At 40.7% G+C, this 26,824-nt stretch overlaps 2 protein-coding genes and 1 long non-coding RNA gene across 3 annotated transcripts in view; 1 reads left to right on the top strand and 2 right to left on the bottom strand.

Moving 5' to 3' along the window:
- Positions 1-26,824, top strand: part of LOC309496565 — a 381,708-nt gene that overhangs the window by 142,919 nt on the left and 211,965 nt on the right. The window lies entirely within an intron of this gene.
- On the bottom strand, positions 8,833-11,956 carry LOC309496556 (uncharacterized protein). The gene is made up of 3 exons (XM_082166563.1): positions 10,688-11,956; positions 10,200-10,516; positions 8,833-10,052 (listed from the first exon to the last, which is right to left on the bottom strand). Coding segments are annotated over exons 1-3 (651 nt in total). The 5' UTR covers positions 10,690-11,956; the 3' UTR covers positions 8,833-9,720.
- LOC309496559 (uncharacterized protein) lies at positions 11,784-14,855 on the bottom strand. The gene is made up of 3 exons (XM_082166582.1): positions 14,724-14,855; positions 13,572-13,826; positions 11,784-11,962 (listed from the first exon to the last, which is right to left on the bottom strand). The coding sequence occupies exons 1-2, from the start codon at positions 14,838-14,840 to the stop codon at positions 13,629-13,631; spliced, it is 315 nt and encodes a 104-aa protein (XP_082022708.1). The 5' UTR covers positions 14,841-14,855; the 3' UTR covers positions 11,784-11,962; positions 13,572-13,628.

The following is a 26,824-nucleotide window of genomic DNA, read 5'->3' as shown; positions in this document are numbered from 1 at the left end:
CAACACCATAGCGACCACCCATAACATCCTAGCAACCGCCTAGCAAAAAACGTTCTGCTCCAAACTTTCTCAAGCCAACTTAAAGTTTGTCTCGACGAACTTTCGCATCTAGTTCTGCTTTACTGTCATAACACTGCTGTCCTTCTGAAACGTCCTCTCCATATTTTTAGCCATAAATCATTAATATTTGTCATTCTTCATGATTATCACTGGGTTTTGAAAATATTTAACCAATAAAAAGTATTAAAAAGTGCTTGTTAACTTTGACAACACAGAGTATTAATAATTGTTTAAAAAGTTAAGTGTTTTTTTCCATTTCCTAAAAACCTGCTTATTTGGACATACAAGGTTTTGGAAGGACAGTGACAATATATAGGCCTAACCCTATACAACAGACAAACAGCTTCTGCAGTAAAAGTACCCTGTTTAATTCCAGGTCCCATCTTTTGGTTCTTGAGGATACCAGAAAATGACAGACAGAGATCCCATTGAGACAGACTTAGCCCTACATTAGTAAACAATTTTGGAGCTAGGTTAATAGCTAAAAACATTACACATTCTCTATAAAACTAGCAACAAATATTGTTAGAGTAGCTAAAGGAAAACTGGATCTGCAGTTGAGTCAGGGTTATTACCAAGGTTGTTTTTCCACTAATTTACCTTTAGTTCTTTGCAACAGTGAAGTACACCCTAATAAAAAATAAATATACTTTAATGTAATCGAATTAAATTAAAATGCCCTGCAATTGTAATTTTAGTATCCTAAACTTGAATACTTATAGTCTGCTAAATTGTAACAACTAAATTTGTTCTTAAAGCACTATAATTTTGTGGAAGTAGTCCAATTAAAGATATACTTTTTGTGCTAAAGTGGAATTATTGCAAGTATACTTCAGGTACACTTTAAATATTTCTCATTTATTTTTCAGAGATCATACAGTCCTCACCAAAAGAGAAATTAAAACAATTAATTTTAAGAAATATGCATTATGCAGTAGTACACCAAATAAAGTTTAATAATACTTTTTATATCAGTAAGTCTCAAAAATCTGTCAGTAAATATGTTAATGGATTTTAACTATACTTAATATGAAATAAATGTATTTTAAATATATTAAATACTTTTTTTTTTTTACTAGGGTATGAATTGTGACATAAGAGAAAATAGTTTAAAGATTACAGATTATTTGTCTAATAGACCATTTTTGTGCTGGTATATTTCAGATCTGTGAGAATCATTTTGCACTATCCAGTGATAGGTTCATTTACTTAATAACAACATGAACTCAAAAGGAGCCAGGAGCCTGTGATCACAAATAGTACCATTTCCATGATATGAAGTGTACAAAATATTTATTTAATTAGATCCAAACGCAGCTTTATTGTATGGGGCAATCCAAAGGCGTAATCCAATGTACAGGCAAGAGTCATACACAGTCGGGCAGTCAAAACAAAGAAACAAACAAAACAGGCAGGGACCAATTAGCCACGCAGGATGAGCCACATTGAAAAAGCTGACCAAGATGCAGGTTAGTGTAATTATGACGAAGCTTCATCAGAGTCATCAGGATCTTTTGACAGACATTCTTGACAGACAATTGACAGACATTCTACCTTCCACCCAGCATACTACACGATAGACTCCTTGAATCGCAACACATAGCCAACAAAGATGTTAAAAATGGTTCTGTCGGGGAAGCCAGTTTCCATCCGTAAGACCTTTTCATCAAGGATGGATGCAGAGTACCTGGAACATTGATGCATATGTCGAATTGGGCTGGACGTCATGGGCAGGCTCTCCTGTGTGGGCTGACTCGTGCTGGGCTCCAGGGGCTGACTCGTGCTGGGCTGACTCGTGCTGGGCTCCAGGGGCTGACTCGTGCTTGGCTGACTCGTGCTGGGCTCCAGGGGCTGACTCGGGCTGGGCTCCAGGGGCTGACTCGTGCTGGGCTCCAGGGGCTGACTCGGGCTGGGCTTCAGGGGCTGACTCGGGCTGGGCTCCAGGGGCTGACTCGTGCTGGGCTCCAGGGGGTGACTCGTGCTGGGCTCCAGGGGCTGACTCGTGCTTGGCTGACTCGTGCTGGGCTCCAGGGGCTGACTCGTGCTGGGCTCCAGGGGCTGACTCGGACTGGGCTCCAGGGGCTGACTCGGGCTGGGCTCCAGGGGGTGACTCGTGCTGGGCTCCAGGGGGTGACTCGTGCTGGGCTCCAGGGGCTGACTCGTGCTGGGCTCCAGGGGCTGACTCGGGCTGGGCTCCAGGGGCTGACTCGGGCTGGGCTCCAGGGGCTGACTCGGGCTGGGCTCCAGGGGCTGACTCGGGCTGTCCTCCAGGGGCTGACTCGTGCTGTCCTCGACAGGTTCATTGTGACTACGCCCTAGGAACCATGTTGGACCCTTTTCAAGTCCATCTTTAAAATGGCAGCTGCACACTCTGGAAAAAGGATTGGGTGCCCTGTCTGCACGCCTGATTGAACAAAAAAACAATTGTTATTCATACTCATGGTTTCACTTCAATCAAATACATTTATGCCTAAACAAGTAAATGTATGCACTAAAGCATTTAAAAATACACTTATGTATTAATGCCTAAACAAGTACATTTATGCATTAAAGCCTAAGCAAATACAGTTATGCATTAATGCATAAACAAATACATGTATGCATTAATGCATAAACAAACACATGTATGCATTAATGCATAAACAAACACAGTTATGCATTAAAGCACAAGCAAATACATGTATGCATTAATGCATAAACAAATACATTTATGCATTAAAGCATAAGCAAATACATATATGCATTGAAGCATAAACAAATACAGTTATGCATTAATGCCTAAACAAGTACATGTATGCATTAATGCATAAACCAATACAGTTATTCATTAAAGCCTAAGCAAATACAGTTATGCAATTATTATTGAATTATTAAATATCAAAGCTAAGTAGAAGCTTAAGAGGCAGAAAGTCAGAAGCCAGAAACATCGCTAGCAGCATGGTCTATGCAGCCATTCCCATTAATACCTGAACACAAACATTTTTACACAAATGCATTTAACAAATGTTTTAATGCACTACTGTCATTAAAGGGATACTTCACCTCTGGAAAGATGAATGTGTATTTAAAATAGGTCATTTATGTAGAAGAAATGTGAAATAATTTTTTCATTTGGAGCTTTCTAGACTGAGAAAGGCCAGAACATATATTTTTGGCTTCTGTGGATGAAAGACAACAACTCCCAGAATGCACTTGCTTCGCTGCCCTAGGAGGCCACTCCCAAGCCGCGCCTACCGGTAAGAGAGCGCAGTTGAAAACAACAAGGTTAGGCTACTACAGAGTCTCTGTGACGAGTTTGCCCTGGATTTCGAGATCGCCCAAAATGTCCGGGATTCGGCTTTTGCGTTCTACAGTCGCCATTCATTATGTTTACTGTGGCGAGCAGGACGAGACTGAGGGGCGCGGGAGAACGGCGCGAGGCCGGTTGCGTGATTACTGAGACGCGCCGGTCTCGCATCTCTCACGGAGGAGCGGGAATTTTCTTAGCAATGTTAAAACCCACATCAACCGGTCACTTGTTTAGCGTTCATGTAAACACTACATTCAGATTCACCAATCGGAATGAATTCAGTTAGATTGAAACAAAAGGTGTGCATGTAAACAATGAATGGCGACTGCACAAAGCAAAAGCCGAATCCCGGACATTTTGGACGATCTTGACGGCTGGACGAAAAAGAGGATGGTAACCCCCCTACTACTCAGCTTTCTCCTACTACTCAGTTTTCTCGTTTTTTCACTCGAAATGATATGTTGTATGCTTATGAGTTCAGCCGTAGCTGGTTATCCTCAGACATGCTCTAAAACCCTTTAGATACGGATTTTTCCAAAACGTCAATGGGAGAAATGAATGGGAAATTTACTTCCGGCACCTAAGCTCTCTCGGGCTGTGGGCGGGACTTGCTGGAGGAACTGTGGCATGGTGGGGGATCATACCCACATATTCTGGGACTGCTCTGTTATACAGACATACTGGAAAGACATTAAAGAGGAAGTGGACAAAATTTTCAGGGTGGATTTTCCTCTGGACCCTTTAATTTTTTTACTGGAGAAAATACCTGAAAACTTGCTTTCTAAGGACCAACACCATATGTTACATATTTTGTTTATGATTGCAAGAAAAATGATCACTATTAACTGGATGAAGCCTAGCCCTCCTACAATTGCCCAGTGGATACAAAAAATCAAGCAGGTCCGAACAATGGAAAATATGACCGCTATTTGACAGTTGAAATTACCTGTGTTTGTAAGAAGATGGTCTCCTGTCATTCTAGGCCTTGATTTAGAATAATAGCTTAAACATACTGTGATATGCAATGATGTATTTACCCTGCTTCTATGTAGTCAATATGTCTCTTGAACATAGCTCTACCACAAGGTGATTTTTTTTTTTTTTTTTACCTCTCATTGAGAGAGGGTTTCTGTATTGCATAAATTGCCAGCAATGTTTAATATGGGCAATAAAGTAAAAAATAAAAGAATAAGATAATAGCTTACATTAATGGTTTTTGTTCTCAAATTTGCTCAAATATCCAAATAAAAAGTCCACTATATAATGTTTTTCACGACCTTCAAAAAGAGTTCAAGAAAGTGAGAGATTTATAACGGCGGTCAAAAGAGCGGTTATTTGCTGCATAATAAATAGTGTTATACATGTACATAGATTATCATTAGACCGTTAAAACAATCTGTGAACAGGGTCTATAATTAACTAATTAAAAATAATATATATATTATAAAATCGTTTATAAAAACGAGTGTGCACTTCTTATTATAAAATAAGCACCTTGTAGACAGAAGTTAACAAGATGTAACGTTAGGCCTAATGAAAAATGTTTGTATACCTTATTGCAAATTTATTTTTATTTACTTATTGTAAATATACATTTTATTTTACAGTTCAGTTGTACTGAAATAGTTATACATGTCAGTTTTTGTAATAATAATAATAACGGATTACTAAAATTGTTTGGCTTCCTAAAAAACTAGTGGGAATAGTGGGACAGATACACAAAAGAAAAATACATTCTTTGGATAGTCAAAATCAAAATAATAATACAAAAGTGTCACGCAACAGAAGAATGCTATTACAGGTCAAATATAAACAAGAGGTTTATTTGCAGGTAACAATTGATGCGAGTAGAAAAGAATGATCAATGCTGACGGATTGAGATGCCTGCTGAATGGAGGACTGGAGAGTCCAAAAAGAGGTTTAAACTGTGATGACTGAATGCAGGTGCTGCTGATCAGACCTCTGGTGATTGTGAACTAGTGGGTGGAGTGTATGGATCTGACGCTGAGGATGTGGCTGACTGGACACCAAAGAGCAAATAATACCAGAATAATGGCAAAATTAATCAATTTATTGACAAAACTTCATAAACATTAAACTTTTCTATATCTTATCCCTCCCCTCTACCTCTAGGTAGGTATAGCACAGTAGAACAAGTAGAGGCATAGGGGAATCTCTTCAATTCACTCTCTTGGTCATAGAATTGAATTTCAGGCTGCTGTGGAAATCCAAGGGGTGGCACAGCATCTGCTCCAGTTACAAACGTTAGGAGGTCTTCAAATGACAGCTGCACTCGTTTTTCTGTACATGACAAGTTACATCACAAAAATAAAGTTTAATAGTCTAATTGCTCAGTTGTTCCTTTCAAAACATTAATCTAGTAATCTATTAATTTACTAAATGTTAACTAGGCATAAACACAAAGAAATTTCAAATAACAAGCAATAAATTTGGCATGTCATGTTATAGTGCATTAATACTTCACGATCTGACAAACATTGAGAATGTACAGTCCCTGAAAATAAGTAAATCCTAATGTTTACAAGTTATAGGAACCCCAATTGTACCAAGCAAACATACAAATGAATCTCTATAAATTACATTTTTAATGTGCAAAAATTACAATAATTGAAGGCTCGCTGTTGTTTGTTCATTAATAAAAAAAATCATGTTAAATGGATATTTCACCAAAAATGTACATTCTGTCATTATTGATTCAGTCTTTTCCAAACTGATAAAACGTCCATTCATCAACGAAAACAAATAAAATAAATTTGTAATATTCTCTCAAGCTTTATACAAGCTCAAACGTGCATTCACATTTTGTAGAGCATTTGGAACATGGCAGCAAGTAAATGACAACAGAATTTTTATTTTGTTGGTGAAGTATCCTTGAAGATAGTTCAAAACTATGTCTTGTAAAAGTACCTTCAATAGAGCTGAGAAGACATTCCCAAGAGAACATTGTGTCCTCCTCTGCCTCCCGCCTGTTGGAACCCTCTTCACTCCAGATGACTTTAAAAAGAGATCTGAATGACAACCTTGTGAGTTGCCCCTCTTTGTGGGTGAATAGTGGCCTGAAGGCATGCCAGTGCCTTTCTATGTCTTGTAAAAGTACCTTCAATAGAGCTGAGAAGACATTCCCAAGAGAACATTGTGTCCTCCTCTGCCTCCCGCCTGTTGGAACCCTCCTCACTCCAGATGACTTTAAAAAGAGATCTGAATGACAACCTTGTGAGTTGCCCCTCTTTGTGGGTGAATAGTGGCCTGAAGGCATGCCAGTGCCTTTCTACGGTCTCCCACAGATGACCACAAGAGTTGAGCCCTTGTTTGAACTGTGTTATCATGTTCGATGATCTAAAACGTGATAAATACATATGAAGACAAAACACGCAAAAAGCAGACAGCTTATCATAATAGTTCACATCACAAAAAAAATAATTGGTATCAAAATTAAACAATATGGCATTTTGCTTGTCAAATTTTAAAATAAACGAACATTAACACTGATCATTGGTCCCATTCATGAAACAAGTAGACAATGTGTGTAAATCACTCGTAAATATTCAGATTTGTTAATTTTTTTTTACATAAATGTAAGTAGGTAGGGTAAAAAAAAAAAAAGCTTGTAAGCCAAGTATGGTTGGCAAGAAATTGATGCTGGTGTAATTGTGCCAATGGAGAGATACTTAAACAACTTATGCTGCCTCAAGGTGAGCAGCTACTTTTGCACTGGCAGTTTCAATCTTCCCAAAATTGTCTTTTGGGGATTTACGTACACACACATATACATTGTATATATATACATTGGGTACGGAAAGTATTCAGACCCCCTTAAATGTTTCACTCTTTGTTATATTGCAGCCATTTGCTAAAATCATTTAAGCATTTTTTTTCCCTCATTATTGTACACACAGCACCCCATATTGACAGAAAAACACAGAATTGTTGACATTTTTGCACATTTATTAAAAAAGAAAAACTGAAATATCACATGGTCCTAAGTATTCAGACCCTTTGCTCAGTATTTAGTAGAAGCACCCTTTTGATCTAATACAGCCATGAGTCTTTTTGGGAAAGATGCAACAAGTTTTTCACACCTGGATTTGGGTATCCTCTGCCATTCCTCCTTGCAGATCCTCTCCAGTTCTGTCAGGTTGGATGGTAAACGTTGGTGGACAGCCATTTTCAGGTCTCTCCAGAGATGCTCAATTGGGTTTAAGTCAGGGCTCTAGCTGGGCCATTCAAGAACAGTCACGGAGTTGTTGTGAAGCCACTCCTTCGTTATTCTAGCTGTGTGCTTAGGGTCATTGTCTTGTTGGAAGGTGAACCTTCGGCCCAGTCTGAGGTCCAGAGCACTCTGGAGAAGGTTTTCATCCAGGATATCCCTGTACTTGGCCACATTCATCTTTCCCTCGATTGCAACCAGTCGTCCTGTCCCTGCAGCTGAAAAACACCCCCACAGCATGATGCTGCCACCACCATGCTTCACTGTTGAGACTGTATTGGACAGGTGATGAGCAGTGCCTGGTTTTCTCCACACATACCGGTTAGAATTAAGGCCAAAAAGTTCTATCTTGGTCTCATCAGACCAGAGAATCTTATTTATCCCCATCTTGGAGTCCTTCAGGTGTTTTTTAGCAAACTCCATGCGGGCTTTCATGTGTCTTGCACTGAGGAGAGGCTTCCGTCGGGCCACTCTGCCATAAAGCCCCGACTGGTGGATGGCTGCAGTGATGGTTGACTTACTACAACTTTCTCCCATCTCCCGACTGCATCTCTGGAGCTCAGCCACAGTGATCTTTGGGTTCTTCTTTACCTCTCTCACCAAGGCTCTTCTCCCCCGATAGCTCAGTTTGGCCCGACTGCCAGCTCTAGGAAGGGTTCTGGTCGTCCCAAACGTCTTCCATTTAAGGATTATGGAGGCCACTGTGCTCTTAGGAACCTTAAGTGCAGCAGAAATTTTATTGTAACCTTGGCCAGATCTGTGCCTTGCCACAATTCTGTCTCTGAGCTCTTCAGGCAGTTCCTTTGACCTCATGATTCTCATTTGCTCTGACATGCACTGTGAGCTGTAAGGTCTTATGACAGGTGTGTGGCTTTCCTAATCAAGTCCAATCAGTATAATCAAACACAGCTGGACTCAAATGAAGGTGTAGAACCATCTCAAGGATGATCAGAAGAAATGGACAGCACCTGAGTTAAATATATGAGTGTCACAGCAAAGGGTCTGAATACTTAGGACCATGTGATATTTCAGTTTTTCTTTTTTAATAAATGTGCAAAAATTTCAACAATTCTGTGTTTTTCTGTCAATATGGGGTGCTGTGTATTACAATAACGAGGAAAAAAATGAACTTAAATGATTTTAGCAAATGGCTGCAATATAACAAAGAGTGAAACATTTAAGGGGGTCTGAATACTTTCCGTACCCAGTGTATATATATCAGAGGCGGACAGAGTACACAGCTTTATTACTTGAGTAAAAGTACAGATAACCCTTGCTAAATTTTACTCAAGTACAAGTACTAAAGTACTACAGTCAGATGTCTACTTAAGTAAAAGTACTGAAGTACTTGTTTTTAAAAGTACTTGAGTATCAAGAGTACAAGAGTACATTTTCTAAATATTGCATTACTACTGCCACAGTGCTTACATTTATGTACAGAAACGTCCTACGTGGAGTTATGAAAAATGTTAATGTTAATACCTTGGAGAATGTAAAAGGAATTGAAAGTAAAATCAAGTCATTTTCATCTTTTTACCATGTTGCTTTATTTAACATTTCTCACTTGCCCACAAGGCAATAGGATAATGGCAACACTCTGACAAACCTCTGCTAGAGTTTTAATGGATTTTTTGCACCCATATTTGAACCTGACTGTGTTAAACACACCGCATACTCAAGAACATCAAAGCAAATGCTCAGCTTACATTAATGTGTAATATCAGAAAAGAAAATTCAGCTAACAATTGTGTGTACATGTGAGTTTCTCTGTTTTTTCATCAATCAAATCAATAAACCTAAGCCAGCAAAGAAGGCAATATAGCAATGTTCTGACACACCTCTGAACCTGACTGTGTTATACACGCAGCATAGAACAAAGAAGAGAAAATAATAATAATAATAATGATTAAAGAAAGTCAGCTAATCAGCTGTGTTTAGGTCAGCGTACAAAGAAGGAAAAATAAAATTCAGCTCATTTGAGTCACAGTATTAAGCCCCTTCCTCTCACATTGACATACAGGCAAAGGCAGGAGAAAATACTTTCAGCTGAATAACACCATTCTCACACACACAATCCATGTGTGACAACTCTGTGTGTGTGTGTACTGTACTTCAATTCAATCAAATGTCATGAAGTCCTTGTTCAACTTGAGGAGAAGTTGGTTCTGTGAAGTGATCCCCTTCTTGGGGTGAAAAGCAAACCTGCTATGCTAAAAAGCCTTTCACACGGTGCTGAAGCTGGCAGGGCTGTGTTGAGCTTTAGTGAGAGGTTACGCACAGCTGGATAGGGGGCCAGTGTATTCACTCCTTCAGCTGTAGCAGCTAGGTATCCATCAAGTTGCTTACTTATCTCATGGGAATGCGTCTGCTTGACATTGGAGAAGAAGTCATCTTCATCAGAAGAGGTTGATGTGGTATCAGGAGACCGAAGACCTTCATCGTGTTCTGGCAGATGTTCCTTGATGTAACTAAGGCCTTGATTAGAAACACAGAATCACACCAACAAACACATATTTTTGTTATTATTACTCTGTAAGTAAACAACTGCATAGAACCATTGTTGGATGTAGAGGTTTTTGAAAAAACAAGCAAAAAAAACAAAAAAAAAAACATTTTCCTTACCAAGCTGTAGGACTGTGTCATTGCTGGTCCAGGAGGTTTTGAACCTTGGAACGAGAATGGCTGCTGCAATTAGCTCTGGCTCTGACATCATGCTCTCAAACCGCTTCCTCAAACCTTCAAGAAGAGCATCAGCAAGTGGCTTGCAAAATCTGAGTGACGGTCTGGACTTTTCAAGCTTGGTTGTGAGGGTGGTGATTGTCGGGAGCAGCCAGCCCATCTGAACGTTGACTTCTCTTTGTAGTATGTTCAAGGACTTCACAACTGGACTCATGGTGGTGACATATTCCCCTAAAAAGGCTATGTCAGCCGGACTGTACCTAATAGAAACAGAAGAAAATAAACAAACACATATTTCAACAAAATGTATACAGAACCACTGTGCAATGCTGGACATTTATTTATTTGTTTATGTACCTACAGAAGATAATGTGGTAAGCATTACTCTAACAAAATAAGAACACAATTATACATTAACATAAGCTACTTACATTGGAACATTGAGTGCAGCACAGACCGTTCTCACAGACCCCTCTCCTTGGTATCTAATGATTCTGACCACACATTTCCACGGCCATGAAAGAGGAGTTCCATCGAGTTGAATTAGGCTGTACCAAGTGAAGCTTACAGTGTTCCTCTATAAGCTCTGCATTTTGAGGAGACCTTGATGCTTTATTCCAGAGTGCCTGACACTTAGAAAAGGCTGACCTGGACAATTTCTTGTAAGCTTCCGTCTTATTAGCCCGATCAACATCGCCTGTGGAAACTAAATTTAGTAAGTGGCATGCACACCGATGATGTTTCGCCAGCTGATACTGAAGCCCATCATCTTCCTCCAGAATGGCTTCCACATCCATGAATTCCACCTCCTCTTCACCATCAGATGCATCACAATCTTCTCCTACTTCTTCTTCTTCGATTGTGCCTTCTGCAACTAACTCTTCATTGTTATTTTCGTCCTGCTGACCAAAGACACGGAACGCTTTGACAAAATTCGACCCGTTGTCTGTTGTAGTTCTAACAACCTTCAGACTTATTTCATACTCTGCATGAATGTCGGTAAAAACAGCTGCCAAGGCATCGAATGTGTGGGAGCCCCTTAGTTGACGGCAAGCAAGGGCAGCTGAACGGCGTTCAAAAATGAAAGCTTTAGCATAAGTTCTGCCGGGAAGACTCAATTGTTTGCGTCACTTATTATATTCTCATTTATCCAATCACGTTCTAATAATAGAAGTATAAAGGACCCGTACTTACACTTGTCTGAGTTCGCAGATGCTGAACGCTTCGCTCATCACCATCCACCCCACCACCACCAAGATGGTTTCCTCCACCAATAAGAAGGCTTCTTCTCTCCATCTTTACCACCGCAGGATGTTCCTTCCCCTCCAACCACCCCACCACCACCAGGACGGTCCCTTCCAATACCTCACAGGGGGTCGGCTGCGCCCCTGCCTTCATCTTCAGGCAGGAAATGCTGAATCCGTACCCTCGGATTGCGAGTTACGGACGGGGCCTACGCCAAATAGTTTATCGCATATATTGCTTGCTGGGTCATTAATGAATGGATGATTGTTACAATATCTTCTCCCGAGTCTTTCTGGTAGAACTGCAAGGATCGAGCCAGTGGGCTGTTACACCTATAAAGCTCCTTCTCCTAGCCGTCCAACAATCAGTAGTGGTGGCAATTATGGTACCTTTTTCATTTCGTTCTTGAGACATTCTTTCATTTTAGATGTAGCTGAATCAATCTTGCGCCGCACAGTTGTCAAGTCAAGTCAAGTCAAGTTTATTTGTATAGCGCTTTTCACAATACAGATTGTATCAAAGCAGCTTCACAGTATTAAATTAAAATAATACAACAAAGTTTTTTTCAAGAGGAATTTATTGATTGATAAAAGTAAATTAAATATCCCCAAAATATCCCCAACTGAGCAAGCCAAAGGCAACAGTGGCAAGGAACCGAAAAACTCCATCAAGTGACCTAATGGTGTCCTAAAACTCCATCAGGTGACCTAATGGAGAAAAAAAACCTTGGGAGAACCCAGGCTCAGTCGGGGGCCAGTTCTCCTCTGGCATTTATGAGCTAGAGGCCGGATTGTAGTTTGAACTGTAGGATTATAAGAATGCCTGGCTGAAGAGATGCGACTTTAATCTAGTTTTAAACTGGGAGAGCGAGTCTGAGCAACGAACAGTATCAGGAAGACTATTCCAGAGTTTTGGAGCCAAATGTGAAAATGCTCTCCCTCCTTTGGTGGTTCTGGATATCCTAGGTATGACCAAAAGCCTTGAATTTAGTGATCTTAAAGAGCGCGATGGATTATAGGGTGATAGAAGATCCGTTAAATAGACTGGAGCTAAGCCGTTTAGGGCTTTGTAAGTCAGTAGCAATATCTTATAATTAATACGGAGCTTTATAGGTAACCAATGCAGTGATGATAAAATCGGTGTTATATGATCATATTTTCTTGATCTCGTAAGAACTCTAGCGGCGGCATTTTGGACTAACTGTAGCTTGTTTATTGAGGATGCAGGACAACCAGCTAATAAAGCATTACAGTAATCCAGTCTCGAGGTCATGAATGCATGAACTAACTTTTCTGCATCAGAAACTGATAGCATATTACGTAGCTTAGCAATGTTTCTAAGGTGGAAAAAGGCTGTTTTTGTAACATATGAAATATGATTTTCAAAAGACAGGTTGCAAATCGAGTATAACACCCAGGTCTTTTACTGTAGAGGATAAAGTAACAGGACATCCTATGATGTTAAAGTTGTATTGTGCGATGTTTTGTGGGCGGTTTTTTGAACCGATAAGTATTACCTCTGTCTTGTCTGGATTTAATAAAAGAAAATTACGCGTCATCCAATCTTTTATATCTTTAACACACTCTGTCAATTTGGAAAATTTAGCGTTTTCATCCGGCCGTGATGAAATATATATTTGAGTGTCATCAGCATAACAATGGAAACTAATTCCATGTTTCCTTATAATATTTCCAAGTGGCATCATATATATTGAAAATAACAGAGGGCCTAACACAGATCCCTGCGGCACTCCATAGTTTACTGGAGTTATGATCGATTTTTCTCCATTTAAATAGACAAAATGGTAGCCGTCAGATAGGTATGATTTGAACCAGCTTAGTGCTTGTCCTTGAACACCAGTATAATTTTGTAGTCGATCTAAGAGTAATGTATGATCTATAGTATCGAACGCAGCACTAAGATCAAGTAAAACTAGTATTGAGATACAGCCTTGGTCAGAAGCTAAAAGTAAATCATTTGTGATTTTAACAAGCGCAGTTTCAGTGCTATGATGCGGTCTGAATCCAGACTGAAACTTTCAGTCATGCCCCAGTTGAAACCTCCAGTTGTGCGGGACATGACGGCACTACTCAGTTGTAATTCTACAATAAGGTCTTGGAAGGATGGTTACTCAACCAGGGAGAAGGACTGGAGACCTTGAACGATGAAGCGGAGGATAGCCGGATCAACCGTCTTCTGAGACACCTGCTTGGTCTTCATCAGCTTCAGTTGCTTCGCCTTGAAGCCTGTTCCACCTTCTGATGGCCTCTTGCAGGCTGTTGAAGTCAGTTGACAGTATTCCTCCAGATGTGTCTCATGGCTTCTCTGTAAAACACAGTATAATATTTCAGTTTACACTATAATAAACTAATAAATATTAGAAAAGATATCCATCATGTAGTCTACATAGCAGTATTATTAATTATGAAGTGCTGGTTGTTCATAATTTTCCAATGGCTCCAGACTAACTTTTTTAACTGGTTTTACTGGTGCAACTAACTTTAATTGATGTGGACCAGCAAAGTATTTGGGTGCTTCTGACATTCTAACAAGGCAAATACAAGACTTTGGGTAGCATATCTCTCATGTATTTAAATACAATTGTAGGCTACAGCAATTTTTTATGGTATAACAAGACAGGTATAAGTACACTCAAGAGCGTCCCCCCACTTGAATAGGCATTTAAGCCTTACAGTTCAACAAACACTATTGTAATCCTGTCTAGGCCAGCTGAACTGTTATAAAAAAAAAAAAAGAGCCAAATAGTAGGGCTAGCTCTAGTTATTCGCTCTGGTGTAATAAGTGAGCTGAAATGCCCTGCTTGCAACTAGCATAGCCTACGACTGAACTAATTAGGCTTTTACATTTTTTGTATGGTAAAAAAGACGTTTCGTACTCGAGCTCAGACTAGAAAAGATACATTGTATGCTCTCTCTATTTGTCAGGGGCATGTCAAAACATGAATCTGAAAGGACTTCAGTTGATTATCTATGTTACACGATTAGCTTGCCTCGGCTTCTGCTAACTATTGTCAGGCCAAAGTTACCCATCTGAATGGCTAGCTACAGCTGGCAAATTGGCGGGTGCATGTGGCTTCGACTACTCAAACGTAACCGAGAATGTAAAAAGCTGCATTATCGCAGCTAGCCAATCATTTAGTGCACTTTTCTGTATCTAGAATCTAGCTTAGAAATTTAAGGAAGTTTATTTCAATGTACGTACCTTGACATGCTTCCGCAAGTTGGAGGATGAATTTTTGTAGGCGGTGATGAAGTTCTGTTTTGGTAAACACAGCAAACACTTGAAGCGAAAACTATCATTAACTTTGGGTTGGCACATTCCCGGGATGGACCTGCTGCTTCTTCATCCATTGTTTCGTCCATGGTTTCATCTCTTATCTAAACCTGACCATGGAGTTGACTTTGGCGGAAAGCTGAAGGTGATTGCTGATAGGCTGTCCCAATCAGTGGCGCCTGCACAATCCAATCACGTTTGAGAGGGAAACAACAAATTGAGGGTGTCCGAGATTTAAATTTTTTCCTTTTTTTTTTTGAAAAAGTAAGGGGTACTCACGGTTATGGATAGAAATGTAGCGGAGTAAAGAGTACAATATTTGCCTCTCAAATGTACTTGAGTAAAGTCATGAGTACTCCTCAAAAATTATACTCAAGTAAAGTACAGATCCCTCAAAATTGTACTTAAGTACTGTACTCGAGTAAATCTACTCCGTTACTGTCCGGCTCTGCTAGTGATACTGAGTTAACTGCTATAACCTAGACATTAACCTAGAAATTAAATATCTCTATCTGTAAGCAAAATGTAGTGCTTGATTATTGTCTATAAGTAGTGCTTGATTATTGGCATTTTAATATACCATAAACCATTTAATAGTATACCTGTTGATTGTATAGTTGAATATGTAACTACAAGTGTACTTGTAATAATATTTATAACAATGTTTTCTAGGTTTCTTGCCACTGGGGACTCATTCAGGACGATAGCGTCCAGCTACAGGGTTGGTGTCTCCACAGTGTGCCAGATCGTTGCCCAGGTAGTGACTGCCATCTGGGACTGCCTTGTGGAGAGCTACATGGCTGTGCCCACCACAGATGACAAAACTCCGCCTTTGGACTGGCTCTCCGGGCTGGCACACTTCATCTGCCTCCTGACCACCTTCTACCTGGTGCTGAAGACGGAGGACCCCAGCCCCATGTCTTCGTGGCTGATGAGGCGTTCCCGCTGCGGAGGAACCTCATGCGGCCCTTCCTTGGATGCACACTTCCTCCAGAGAGGTGTGTCTTCAATTACCGCCTCTCCAGAGCCAGGCTGGTGGTGGAGAACGCCTTTGGCATCCTCTCCTCACAATGGAGGATGTACCGCCGCCTCATCGAGGTCCACCCTGAAGTTGCGGAGAAGTGTGTGAAGGCGACGTGTGTTCTCCACAACTTCATGAGGTATTCGGAAGGGAGAGAGGCACCTGCTGTGAGGGGTGCGGGGCATGCTGGAGAGGAGCCACTGCCAGGTCTGGGTCGAGTTGCAGCCAACAACTCCTCCAGAGGGGCACTCCAGGTGAGGAAGGTTTTCATGGAACACTTCTTGGCTGAGGGAGCAGTACCATGGCAGCCGACGGAGTAGCATTTGAAGTCCTCCTCATGACTTCCCCACAACGGCTGGGATGCCACCTACGTCACTACAAATAGAACGCCGCCATATTTGCGACCGACTCGCCCGCTGTGGCCGCCCAAACTGCCTATTTGAATGAGAGAGAGAGAGAGACAGAGATACCGGGAGAACATTTCTATTTTAGGCTCCGATCCTTATTTGTTACCCCCAGTTTTCTTTAGTCCATTATTATCTGCCCCAGGCTTGCCCCAATTGGCCTTTCATGATATAGAAATACTTAATAGAGCTTCATGGCGCGCGTTCATGAGAGTCGAGGCGATGTCATGAATGAATCTATGAATCTGCAGCTGTTCGGCTGGCATGAATGAATCCATCTAATCCGTCCATCAGCCGAATATCATAAAAGACTGCCATATCTGTCCGAAAGAACAGATGTTCAATTACAGAGAAGAAGGTTTAATACACACAAATATCGAAATGAAAGAATCTTTCGAGTCGAATCTTTTTGAATGATTCGACTGCGATTAAAAGCTATCAAGAGGTAAACTCATCAGTGATTATAATATAACGACTTAAATTGCAGTTTGTTTGTCACATAAAGCTATCATATGAATAAATAACGATATTAATATAACGGACGAGTCGTATTAGATCACTTTTATGATACCTTTGTGATGTTTTTTTGTCTTTTATTTTTATTATTTTTGCGTGACAGCCCCCAGTAGGCTAACGTTACTCATTCACTTTCATTACATCGACAAGAAGAGTCTCCATTAGGCTACATATTCAAAAATGTCCCTTTGTCTTCCACGGAAAGTAAACTTAAGGATTTGCGCATGAAGGTGAGTAAATGGCGGCAGAATTATCATTTTTGGAAGAACTAGTCCTTTAATATGCATTTCAAGGCTGAGATTATGCATCGTCTGCAGAGCTAACGTTAACGTTACTTACACAAAATAACATCTAAAGCGCATGTGACGAAGACAATATCTTTATGAACTTCAGAAAAATATTTATTAGATTTAGGTAACTGTTAGGTATTAACTAACAGACAGACATACAGTTATATTCAAAACAACCCCAAATCTTACTAACTTACCATGATAAAATGCATTTAAACAGATCCAACAATAAAATGAAGACAAAACATTATCTGTCGATATCTGTCTGTATAATGTTGGCCACTAAGAGTATAATGGAAATATAATTAACCGCAAACTAACATGAGACTTCAAGTCTTTTAAATAAATGATTCTCTCTTCTTTTGGTATAGAATAAAATACCAGTTCAGGGTTCCTCTTTCGGCTGTTGTTGCAGCCAACTGCACAACATATTGCAGGCATTACTGAGACCGTCGGTCGCAAAGATGGCGGCGCAAAGCTACAGTGACGTCATGTGAATCGAATGAATAAAGAGCATGTCTTTCTAAAAACTGTTTTCCTCCATTATAATATTTCGTGTTTTTTTTTTTTCAGGTTGTCAGCCTCAGTTCCAGGCTGTCAGGTCCACAACATGCACATGTATTAAGTTTAAACTCTGAGTCACTAACCTTTTCAAAATTACAGGTTTTCCATGTTTGTATACAAGGTAAAAGTATTTATTTATTTTTTAATAAATAAATGGAGCCAGCCTCCAAAAGTAATAAACCTTTCTTTTTCTTTTCTTTTTTGGTTGTCTTTACATTACAATGATGTTTCATATAATCTATATTTAGTTATGGAATAAATAACATTAAATACAAAATTAATATGTCTCGTATATTAAAAATCAAGTTATGTGATAAAAGATTTGCTTTGTTGTGCATAGAACCACACCAGGCATTTAGTCAGAATTTATTAAGGCCAATTATATAAAATAAATAATACGAACAGAAAAAAAATGTAGAGACAGGAATAAAAAGGACCTCGCTTGGAAGCTGGGAAAGCCCCAGGGAATGGGGATGGGTTGGTGGCAAAAGTTGCTCAAACTTTGTGTGCCCGTACACAGAATTCTGCTGTTTTGGCTAACTTAAAGTCCTGCCTTTCTCATTTGTCTGCAAGTGAGTTTGAAGCCATTAGTAGTTTGATTGGTAAATATCCCAGCCTTTACGCTGATGTGCCATCCCAAACTACTGTACTATGTCATGAAATTGATGTAGGTAACAGTCAACCAATTAAGCAACATCCTTACCAAGTGAACCCAAGGAAACGTGATTTTATGAAATCTGAAGTTCAATATCTACTTGATCATGGTTTGGCTCTGCCTAGTCAAAGTCCCCTTATATATCGGTGCCTAAATCTTTAGACAGAGTAGACAGAGTTGGTAGTGCATGCTATGTCACAAAATTAGACTTGCTAAAAGGGTACTGCAAGTTCCCCAAATGCCTCGTGCTTCAGAAATATCAGCATTCATAACACCTGATTCCTGCAATACTCTGTTATGGCTTTCGGCATGAGAAATGCACCTTCCACCTTTCAAAGACTCATGAACCGCGTATTGTCAGGACTGCAGAATACTGCAGTTTATTTGGATGATGTTGTGGTGTACTCCAACTCATGGGAAGATCATTTGATCAAGTTGGATGCAGTGTTGTTTTTGGCAGCCCTTTTAGTTTTAGTCTTAGTCTTTTGGACGAAAATGCTTTTTAGTTTTAGTCACATTTTAGTCACTTATAAACTTGAAAGTTTTAGTCAAGGTTTAGTCGACGAAAACACAAAAAGGTTTTAGTCAAGTTTTAGTCAATTTTAGTAAAAAAAAAAAAAAAAAAGTAGTCTTTAACAAATTAATTTAGGTTAAAAAGTATTGGAAATGGGCTTAGGTTTGACAGGTTGTAGCAAGTGTTGCAATTCATAAAACAACAGTTAACCTTAAAACCTTTGCATAATAAACTAGACTTTCTCATTGATGGAGATGCAGTGCTGCCAAGCTGTATGCTACTTCATTGTCAGAAACCTTTCATCCCCATATTTCAAGTTATATTTTTTCCATGAATTGATGCTCTTCTAAAATTTCAGCACATTGGCTATTTTCACTAGTAATCACAGTAATAAAGGAATGGTTTACAGTTTAAACAGCAAAAAACTTTGAGCTACTACAACATTACACACAGATAAAGTGGTAACAGTGGAATCACTGTTTTACAACAAAAAAAAGCCAGGAATAAAAACATTCTTACTTTGGCAATCGTGGCTTTATTATATAATTAGTTAAATAATAATTTATGTTATAATCTAAGTTATATAATAATTATATATTACTTTGTACCAATTAGCCCACTAAACTAATGCTTGGACACACTCGGTCTCTCTCGCGCGCAGACACACTCGGTCTCTCTCGCGCATACACTCGGTCTCTCTCGCGCAGTTCGTTTCACTTTTGTCCAGTCCGGCGCCTCATATCGAAGATGTGTGGCGAGTGACTAGCCGCAGCCGCAGGTGTGTTGTTGTTGTGTGGAATCTGATGCGTGGCATGGTGGCAGCCGGGTGGTGGGCGTACCCAAAACAAGGATAGGAAGCGGCAGCATTGCTGATACTTATTTTTTTTGCTCAAAACAGACAGATTTCATGCAAATTAAGGCCAATTTATACTTCTGCGTCGAGTGTACGTCGTAGGCGACGCCGTCGTGAGCATTTATACTTCTGCGAATGTCTGTGTTGCTCTGCAGTTACACCGCCGAAACGCTAGTTGGCGCGGGTGGGTTTTAATGTTCCACTGTGTTTACATTCCTCGCGGCTGTTTTGAGTTTAGGTTTCTACGAGCAATGGCGACTGAGTCATACAGATGGCTGTATTTCCGCACTTCTTCAAGCAATCTCTCGGTCACTTGGTCTATTTCCATGGCTCTTCACTGATCTTCGGAATTTAAAAATGGCGGGCGGGCGGTGCAGAGTGCAGAAGATCATTCCGGAAATGCATAGGTGGAAACGCGATGCTATCCAGCCGACCAATCACAGATCTTGCGGTTAAATTTTTGAGGAGGTGCGCGTCAGGGTACGGCGAAGGGTACGACGTATGGTACACGTCAATGCGTATGCTACGCCGTACCTTCTACGCGCACCCGACGCAGAAGTATAAATTGGCCTTTAGGCAGAAATGACATGCATTGTGAACGTCAGACTTATAATCATTTTCGTTCCGTCTCGTCTCGTCAACGAAAACTCGAAAACGTCTCGTCATGTTTTAGTCACCTTAGAGCCATTTTTAGCTAGTCATCGTCGCGTTATCGTCATAAAAAAAAAGGTGCGTCAACGAAATCATTTCGTTATCGTCATCGTTGACGAAAACAACATTGGTTGGATGAAGTGTTTGGATGGTTAGCTGATGGTTCACTAACCTTAAACTTAGCAAAATGTGAATTTGCTAAAGCTGTAGTTGTATACCTTGGTAAATGTGTGAGACAGGGTCAGGTGCGACCAATAGAAGCTAAGGGTTCTGCAATTGTTGAGTTCCCTACACCTATTAACAAGCATGAGTTAAAAGGGTTAGTTCACCCAGAAATGAAAATTCTGTCAGTAATAACTCACCTTCATGTTGTTCCAACCCCGTAAGACTTTCGTTCATCTTCGGAACACAAATTAATTTATTTTTGATGAAATCTGAGAGCTGGTTCACTCCTTCATGGGCTGCTAGGTAATTGTATCTGCCGGCCCAGAAAAGTTAGTAAAGACATCGTTAAAATAGTCCAATTGACTACAGTGGCTCAACCTTAAGTTTATCAAGCAACGAGAATACTTTGTGCGAAAAAAAAAAAAAAAAAAACTTACTTTATTCAACTATTCATTTTCTTCCGTTTGGGCCTCTGATGTGAGTCCACGAGAGCGCATGTGCGAGAACTGAGAATTTCAACTTTAATCTCACCGATTTTTTTCTTATTTTTTTCCACGTTGCAGTTCAGGGCTTCTGTAAGATCGCGATCACAGAAACTGATAACAGAGTTCATTTTAAAGGGCTACTTCACCACCGGCAAAATGGGCTTTTAAAAAAGCTTGGCTGCCTACACTAGAAAATTTTAAAATTGGTACTAGCTGACTAGAGAAAACAGAAATAAGGCTGCTATCTTCCCGTTTGCCAAATAGGTAGGGAAAACACCAATAATGCACTGGGCACGTTGTCGTCAAAGGCCAGTCTGCTATGCTTACCAGAATTAAATACCACCTTGCTTTAGTAGGAACTACTTAGCAAACTTTTAAATCACAATGGTGTCGACTTGTATTGTTCCCGGTTGCAAGAATTCAAAGAATTTTAGTGGGAGTGAGTTACTTACGGTTTTCAGTGATGGATCCGGCACGTTGTAAGCAGCGGCTAAAGGCTGCAAAGAATCGTAAATATGGAGATAGCGCTGAGACGGAAAATCTGAAAAACTTCAGTAGTGTTTTTAGTTAAAGGGATACTCCACTTTAAAATGAAAATTCTTTCATCATAAACCTGTATGAATTTCTTTCTTCTGCTGAACAGAAAGGAAGATATTTAGAAGAATGTCAGTAACCAGACAGTTTCTGGTCTCATTGACTTCCATAGTAGGAAAAAATATTTACTATGGAAGTCAATGAGACCAGAAACTGTCTGGTTACTGACATTCTTCTAAATATCTTCCTTTCTGTTCAGCAGAAGAAAGAAATTCATACAGGATTGAAACAACATGAGGGTGAGTATATGATGACAGAATTTTCATTTTAAAGTGGAGTATCCCTTCAAAGAAATTGCCGTTCCATCAAGTTTCGCACAACTTCCCAAAGCAAAACGCTTTTGTATACAGGTAAGAAAACTGTTGCCAGAGTGTTCCATTTTTACTATAATGCTGTTTAAAGAGAAGACAAGAAGAATGTTTTCAGCGATAAACCTACCCTTACAATAACTGTTCTGTTAATAAACCTCTGTCGATCCAGCTGTCCATGGGTGTTGATACGAAAATGCTAAAGTATAATCTATAGTTTCCACAAAAGCCCTTAAGCTGTCAAAAGACAGCTGGATGACATTATTCATTTACATAAACTATCAATGTTGTAACAATACAAAGCAGGATGAAAATCTGTGAAGATACACTTTAATTATCTAGACCAGGGATTCCCAAAGTGTGGTACGCGCACCCCCAGGGGTACGCGAGAGGAAAAATGAAATGGCGGTCTGTTTTTTTAAGTGGGTTTTTCCATACAATAAAAAAACATTAACAGCAAACATTTCCTTTGTAAATTCCTTTTCCTTTTATTTTAAATAAAAAAACTATAATTTATTAGTTTTTGATAGAAACGTAGAAGAAGACAGCTGCTGTCTTCTACGCACTGCTCTTCTTTTATGCACTGCAGGCTATAGGCTATGAGCGCCAACTCGTTTCATTCATTCCATATATATATTATAAATATGCTTAACTGGCTGAAATCAGGGAAACTGTCAAGTGGGACGTCTTATGATAAAGTTGTTAGTCACGAAGGAGGAGAGGGACCAAGAGAGAGTGAGGATTTGGAGGCAACAGAGACGGAGAGAATAATAGAGAAAGAAAATGAGCGGGAAGATGCGCCGGAGGAAACCGAAGAGGAGGGAAGGAGATGGCAAAAAAGAGGTGATGAGGGTGAACACCAGACGGGGAAAAAAAAGAAGGAAATATGATGACAATTATCTGGGTCTGGGCTTCACTTGGATCGGCGATACAGATTGCCCGAAGCCTCAGTGCGTGTTGTGCAGTGAAGTTCTAGAAAACAGCTGTCTGAAGCCGTCTTATCTCCGTCGTCACCTGCACACGAAACATGGCAATTTAAGTCAAAAGCCCCTTACATTTTTTAAAGCAAAGTTGGAGGAGTTGCAGAAAAGCCAAAAAAAAAATGCAGTTTCATTCATGCGTTGGGTCTACGAAAGACACATTACGGGCTTATTATCTGCTCAGTTACAGAGTAGGCAGAAAGGGGCTGCCGCACACAATTGCCGAAGACGTGTGTTTGCCAGCGGCCAAAGAGATGGTGGAGTGTATGATTGGAGTGAAAGAGGCAAAAAAGTTGGACATGATTCCTGTGTCCAATAACACTGTGTCACGCCGCATTGATGCCATGTCTGAAGACATCCTGGCTACACTAGTCAGCCGTAATGAGATGGGCAGCGAACACAAATCACTGCTGCTGCACACAGAGGTGCGTTGGCTGTCCCGCGGCAAAGTGCTGACAAGGCTCTTTGAACTCCGGCACGAATTGCAGCAGTTTTTTGAGGAGAATCCATTTCATTTGGCCTCCAGTATGCATGACGAAGATTTTCTGAAAAGGCTCGCCTATCTAGCGGACATCTTCTCAGCTCTGAATGAACTCAATCTAAGTCTGCAGGGAGTCAGTGTAACTGTGTTCAAGTCCATGATTGAGGCCATGATAAAGAAGCTACGGTTCTGGGCGAGTTGTGTGAGTGGGAACACACAACTGTGTTTCCCTACGCTTCACGAGTTCTTGGGGGAAAATGACGTGGACCTGGGTGAGCATGTAAAAAGTCTCATAATTGAACACCTCAACCAACTCGCAGAGCATCTACGGAAACACTTCCCACCTATGGACACATCGCGCGCTTGGATTCGCAATCCATTTGAAGTTTCCCTGCCAGGTCCCACAGCTGTCATTTCACGAGCAGGAGCAGCTGATCGAGCTGTCATCTGATGGAGCACTGCAGTTACAGTTCAAACGAAAGCCACTTGTGGATTTTTGGACAGAGTCACTGACATCATACACAGTCTTGGCAAAGCAAGCCTTGTGAGTTTTGATGCCCTTCGCCACAACTTTCTCTGCTATGGCAGCAGTTAAAACGAAACATCGGCAAAGACTGGATGCTGTTGAGAAGGAATTGAGGCTTAAACTGTCTTCCATTGCGCCAAACTTCGGAGAGCTTTGTGCCAAGATGCAAGCCCACCCGTCGCATTAATATGGGTAAGTATTTGATATTATTGCTACACATATAGGCCTACTGGGAATACTAATACATCCTCCTCCCCGTCTCCCAGCCCCCACCCCCCTCCCTCCCTCTCTCTCTCTCTCTCTCTCTCTCTCTCTCTCTCTCTCTCTCGCAGCAGGCTGAGCGACTTTTGCGCTGCACTTGAAAAGTTCCAGATGGATCCTCTTTTAATTTATTTTATGTTTGAGCCTATGCTCTTTGTTACTTAATTATGTTGTGGATCGTGTGTAGGCTAATTTTAGTCGCACTTGAAAAGTATCAGATTGATCCTCGTTTTTATTTATTTTATCTATTTCGGAGCCTATTCTATTTAATGTTGTGGATCGTTTGTAACTTCATTGCAATTCAATGTACTGTCGTTCTAATTTCCATAACCGTTGTGTTATGATGATGATGATGATGCTAGCTCCACGGTCATTTAATATTGCTGCAATGTTTCTTTTACGCGGCTGAAAATAACCGTGCTTTCTGTTACTGAGCCTGTGTCTGTCACTCGTCCTCTTAAAAGTGGAAGCTTGTGCGTAGCTTTGTTGCATTATATTGAAACTTTGTTGATGTTGTTATTGTCATGCGTGTTCTGGTTATTTGCGCATGATTAAACATGAGTCTTTATATGGCGATAAAACAAAGCTTTGTTGCGTTTTTTTTTTTTTTAAGCGGGGATTGGGGGTGCGCCAACCCGGTTGGGACATAGAAGGGGGTGCGCAGGAAAAAAAGTTTGGGAACCGCTGATCTAGACTGAAAAACTTTATGTTGGCTTGTTTAAAAGTCAAGTTAAATTCTTGTCCTAAAATTAAAAAAAGTTTGAAGTTGGGTCAGAATGTTCTGTTTTTTTGCTAAAGTGTTGCTAGGATATTCTCAGCTGTGCTATGCAGTTGCTAGGGTGTTCTGGGTGACCTTCCGTACAGACATTTCCACCTCTGTTAATATCAGAAACTAAAAAAAATAAATAAAGTTTGCAAATGGATCCAGCCTGGGTGCTTTGATATTTTGGCATTTCTTTCTATAGTTATAAAATTCTAAAGATTTTGTTACTCATAAACATGCACTGAAACATGTGATTTACATATCATCCAAGTAGCGTATGTACTGTCAGACATTTAGAATTTGTTGATGTGTTAGTGCCTTGACATGGTGCCCTGGATATTTACATTTTGCTGTTTATTATGACCGCCGCTAGCGTAGCTAGCCGGTCATATAGGGATTGTCAAAGTTTTTTTTTTTTTTTTTTTTGTCACCTTACTGAATTTTCGTTTGGTCCCTGGGGGCCACTTCCCCCCCCGCGCTGGGGCCCCCTTAAATTTTTCGTCAACGATACCAGGGACACCGAAACACCGGGGAACATGAAATTTGGTGGGCATGTAGCCCCACTAGACTTCTAAGGAAAAATTTCGTTTGGTCCCCGGGGGCCACTCCCCCCCCGCGCTGGGCCCCCCCAAACCCAAAAAAATGCAGTTTTTCCTAAATAACTACCTGAACAGTGGCACCGAGGATGAAGAAATTTTTATGGTATGTTGGTCTACTAGACTTTTACGGAAAAATTTCGTTTGGTCCCCGGGGGCCACTTCCCCCCCCGCGCTGGGGCCCCCTTAAATTTTTCGTCAACGATACCAGGGACACCGAAACACCGGGGAACATGAAATTTGGTGGGCATGTAGCCCCACTAGACTTCTAAGGAAAAATTTTGTTTGGTCCCCGGGGGCCACTCCCCCCCCGCGCTGGGCCCCCCCAAACCCCAAAAAATTCAGTTTTTCCTAAATAACTACCAGAACCGTGGCACCGAGGATGAAGAAATTTTTATCGTATGTTGGTCTACTAGACTTTTACGGAAAAATTTCGTTTGGTCCCCGGGGGCCACTCCCCCCCCGCGCTGGGCCCCCCCAAACCCCAAAAAATTCAGTTTTTCCTAAATAACTACCTGAACCGTGGCACCGAGGATGAAGAAATTTTTATGGTACGTTGGTCTACTAGACTTTTACGGAAAAATTTCGTTTGGTCCGCGGGGGCCACTTCCCCCCCCCGCGCTGGGGCCCCCGTAAATTTTTCGTCAACGATACCAGGGACACCGAAACACCGGGGAACATGAAATTTGGTGGGCATGTAGCCCCACTAGACTTCTAAGGAAAAATTTCGTTTGGTCCCCGGGGGCCACTCCCCCCCCCCGCGCTGGGCCCCCCCAAACCCAAAAAAATGCAGTTTTTCCTAAATAACTACCTGAACCGTGGCACCGAGGATGAAGAAATTTTTATGGCACATCAACCTAGCCCATAATCACTCATTTGTGATTTGCGCCCCTCCTATAAAAAATGAAAATGCAATATTATTCTGCTTTAATCGCCCCTATCTTCAGTGGAGATGTTCAGAACTGCACCATATTTCATGTGTATGATTAACTTGACAACCTCTGGGGGTATCCTCTGCTAAGTTTTGTAGAATTTCATCCATGGGGGGGTATAAAATAAATTCATTTATGTGCACATTTAGTGACTGTACACTCATCGGCCTGTAGATGGTGCTGTTGAGCGAAGGGTTGCTGGTTTAGGATGATACTGTCACACACACACATGCAGGAATACAAACAAACGCAAGCATGCACACACACTGACATCCACACGCACAGACACACACCCATACAAATCCACATGCACAGACACACACACACACAAACACACACGCGCACACATGTACGCACACATACATACACGCACAGACACACACACACACACACACAGACACACACATACACAAATACACACACATACACACACACACACACACACACACACACACACACACACACACAGA

Source organism: Leuciscus leuciscus (genome assembly GCF_965113295.1).
Source record: "Leuciscus leuciscus genome assembly, chromosome: 4".
In the NCBI taxonomy this organism is placed as follows: domain Eukaryota; kingdom Metazoa; phylum Chordata; class Actinopteri; order Cypriniformes; family Leuciscidae; genus Leuciscus; species Leuciscus leuciscus.
Note: the sequence above shows the minus strand (reverse complement) of the source record. Positions and strands in the feature narration are given on the sequence as shown.

What these genes read in the sequence shown, in the direction of transcription:
- LOC309496556 (XM_082166563.1), bottom strand. An exon ending in TGACACAGTCCTACAGCTTG is followed by an intron (nt 10,053 to 10,199) that starts GTAAGGAAAATG and finishes TTTCTAATCAAG; the next exon opens with GCCTTAGTTACATCAAGGAA.
- LOC309496559 (XM_082166582.1), bottom strand. Translation starts at nt 14,840, where the DNA reads ATGTGCCAACCCAAAGTTAATGATAGTTTTCGCTTCAAGTGTTTGCTG. An exon ending in ACTTGCGGAAGCATGTCAAG is followed by an intron (nt 13,827 to 14,723) that starts GTACGTACATTG and finishes TGTGTTTTACAG; the next exon opens with AGAAGCCATGAGACACATCT.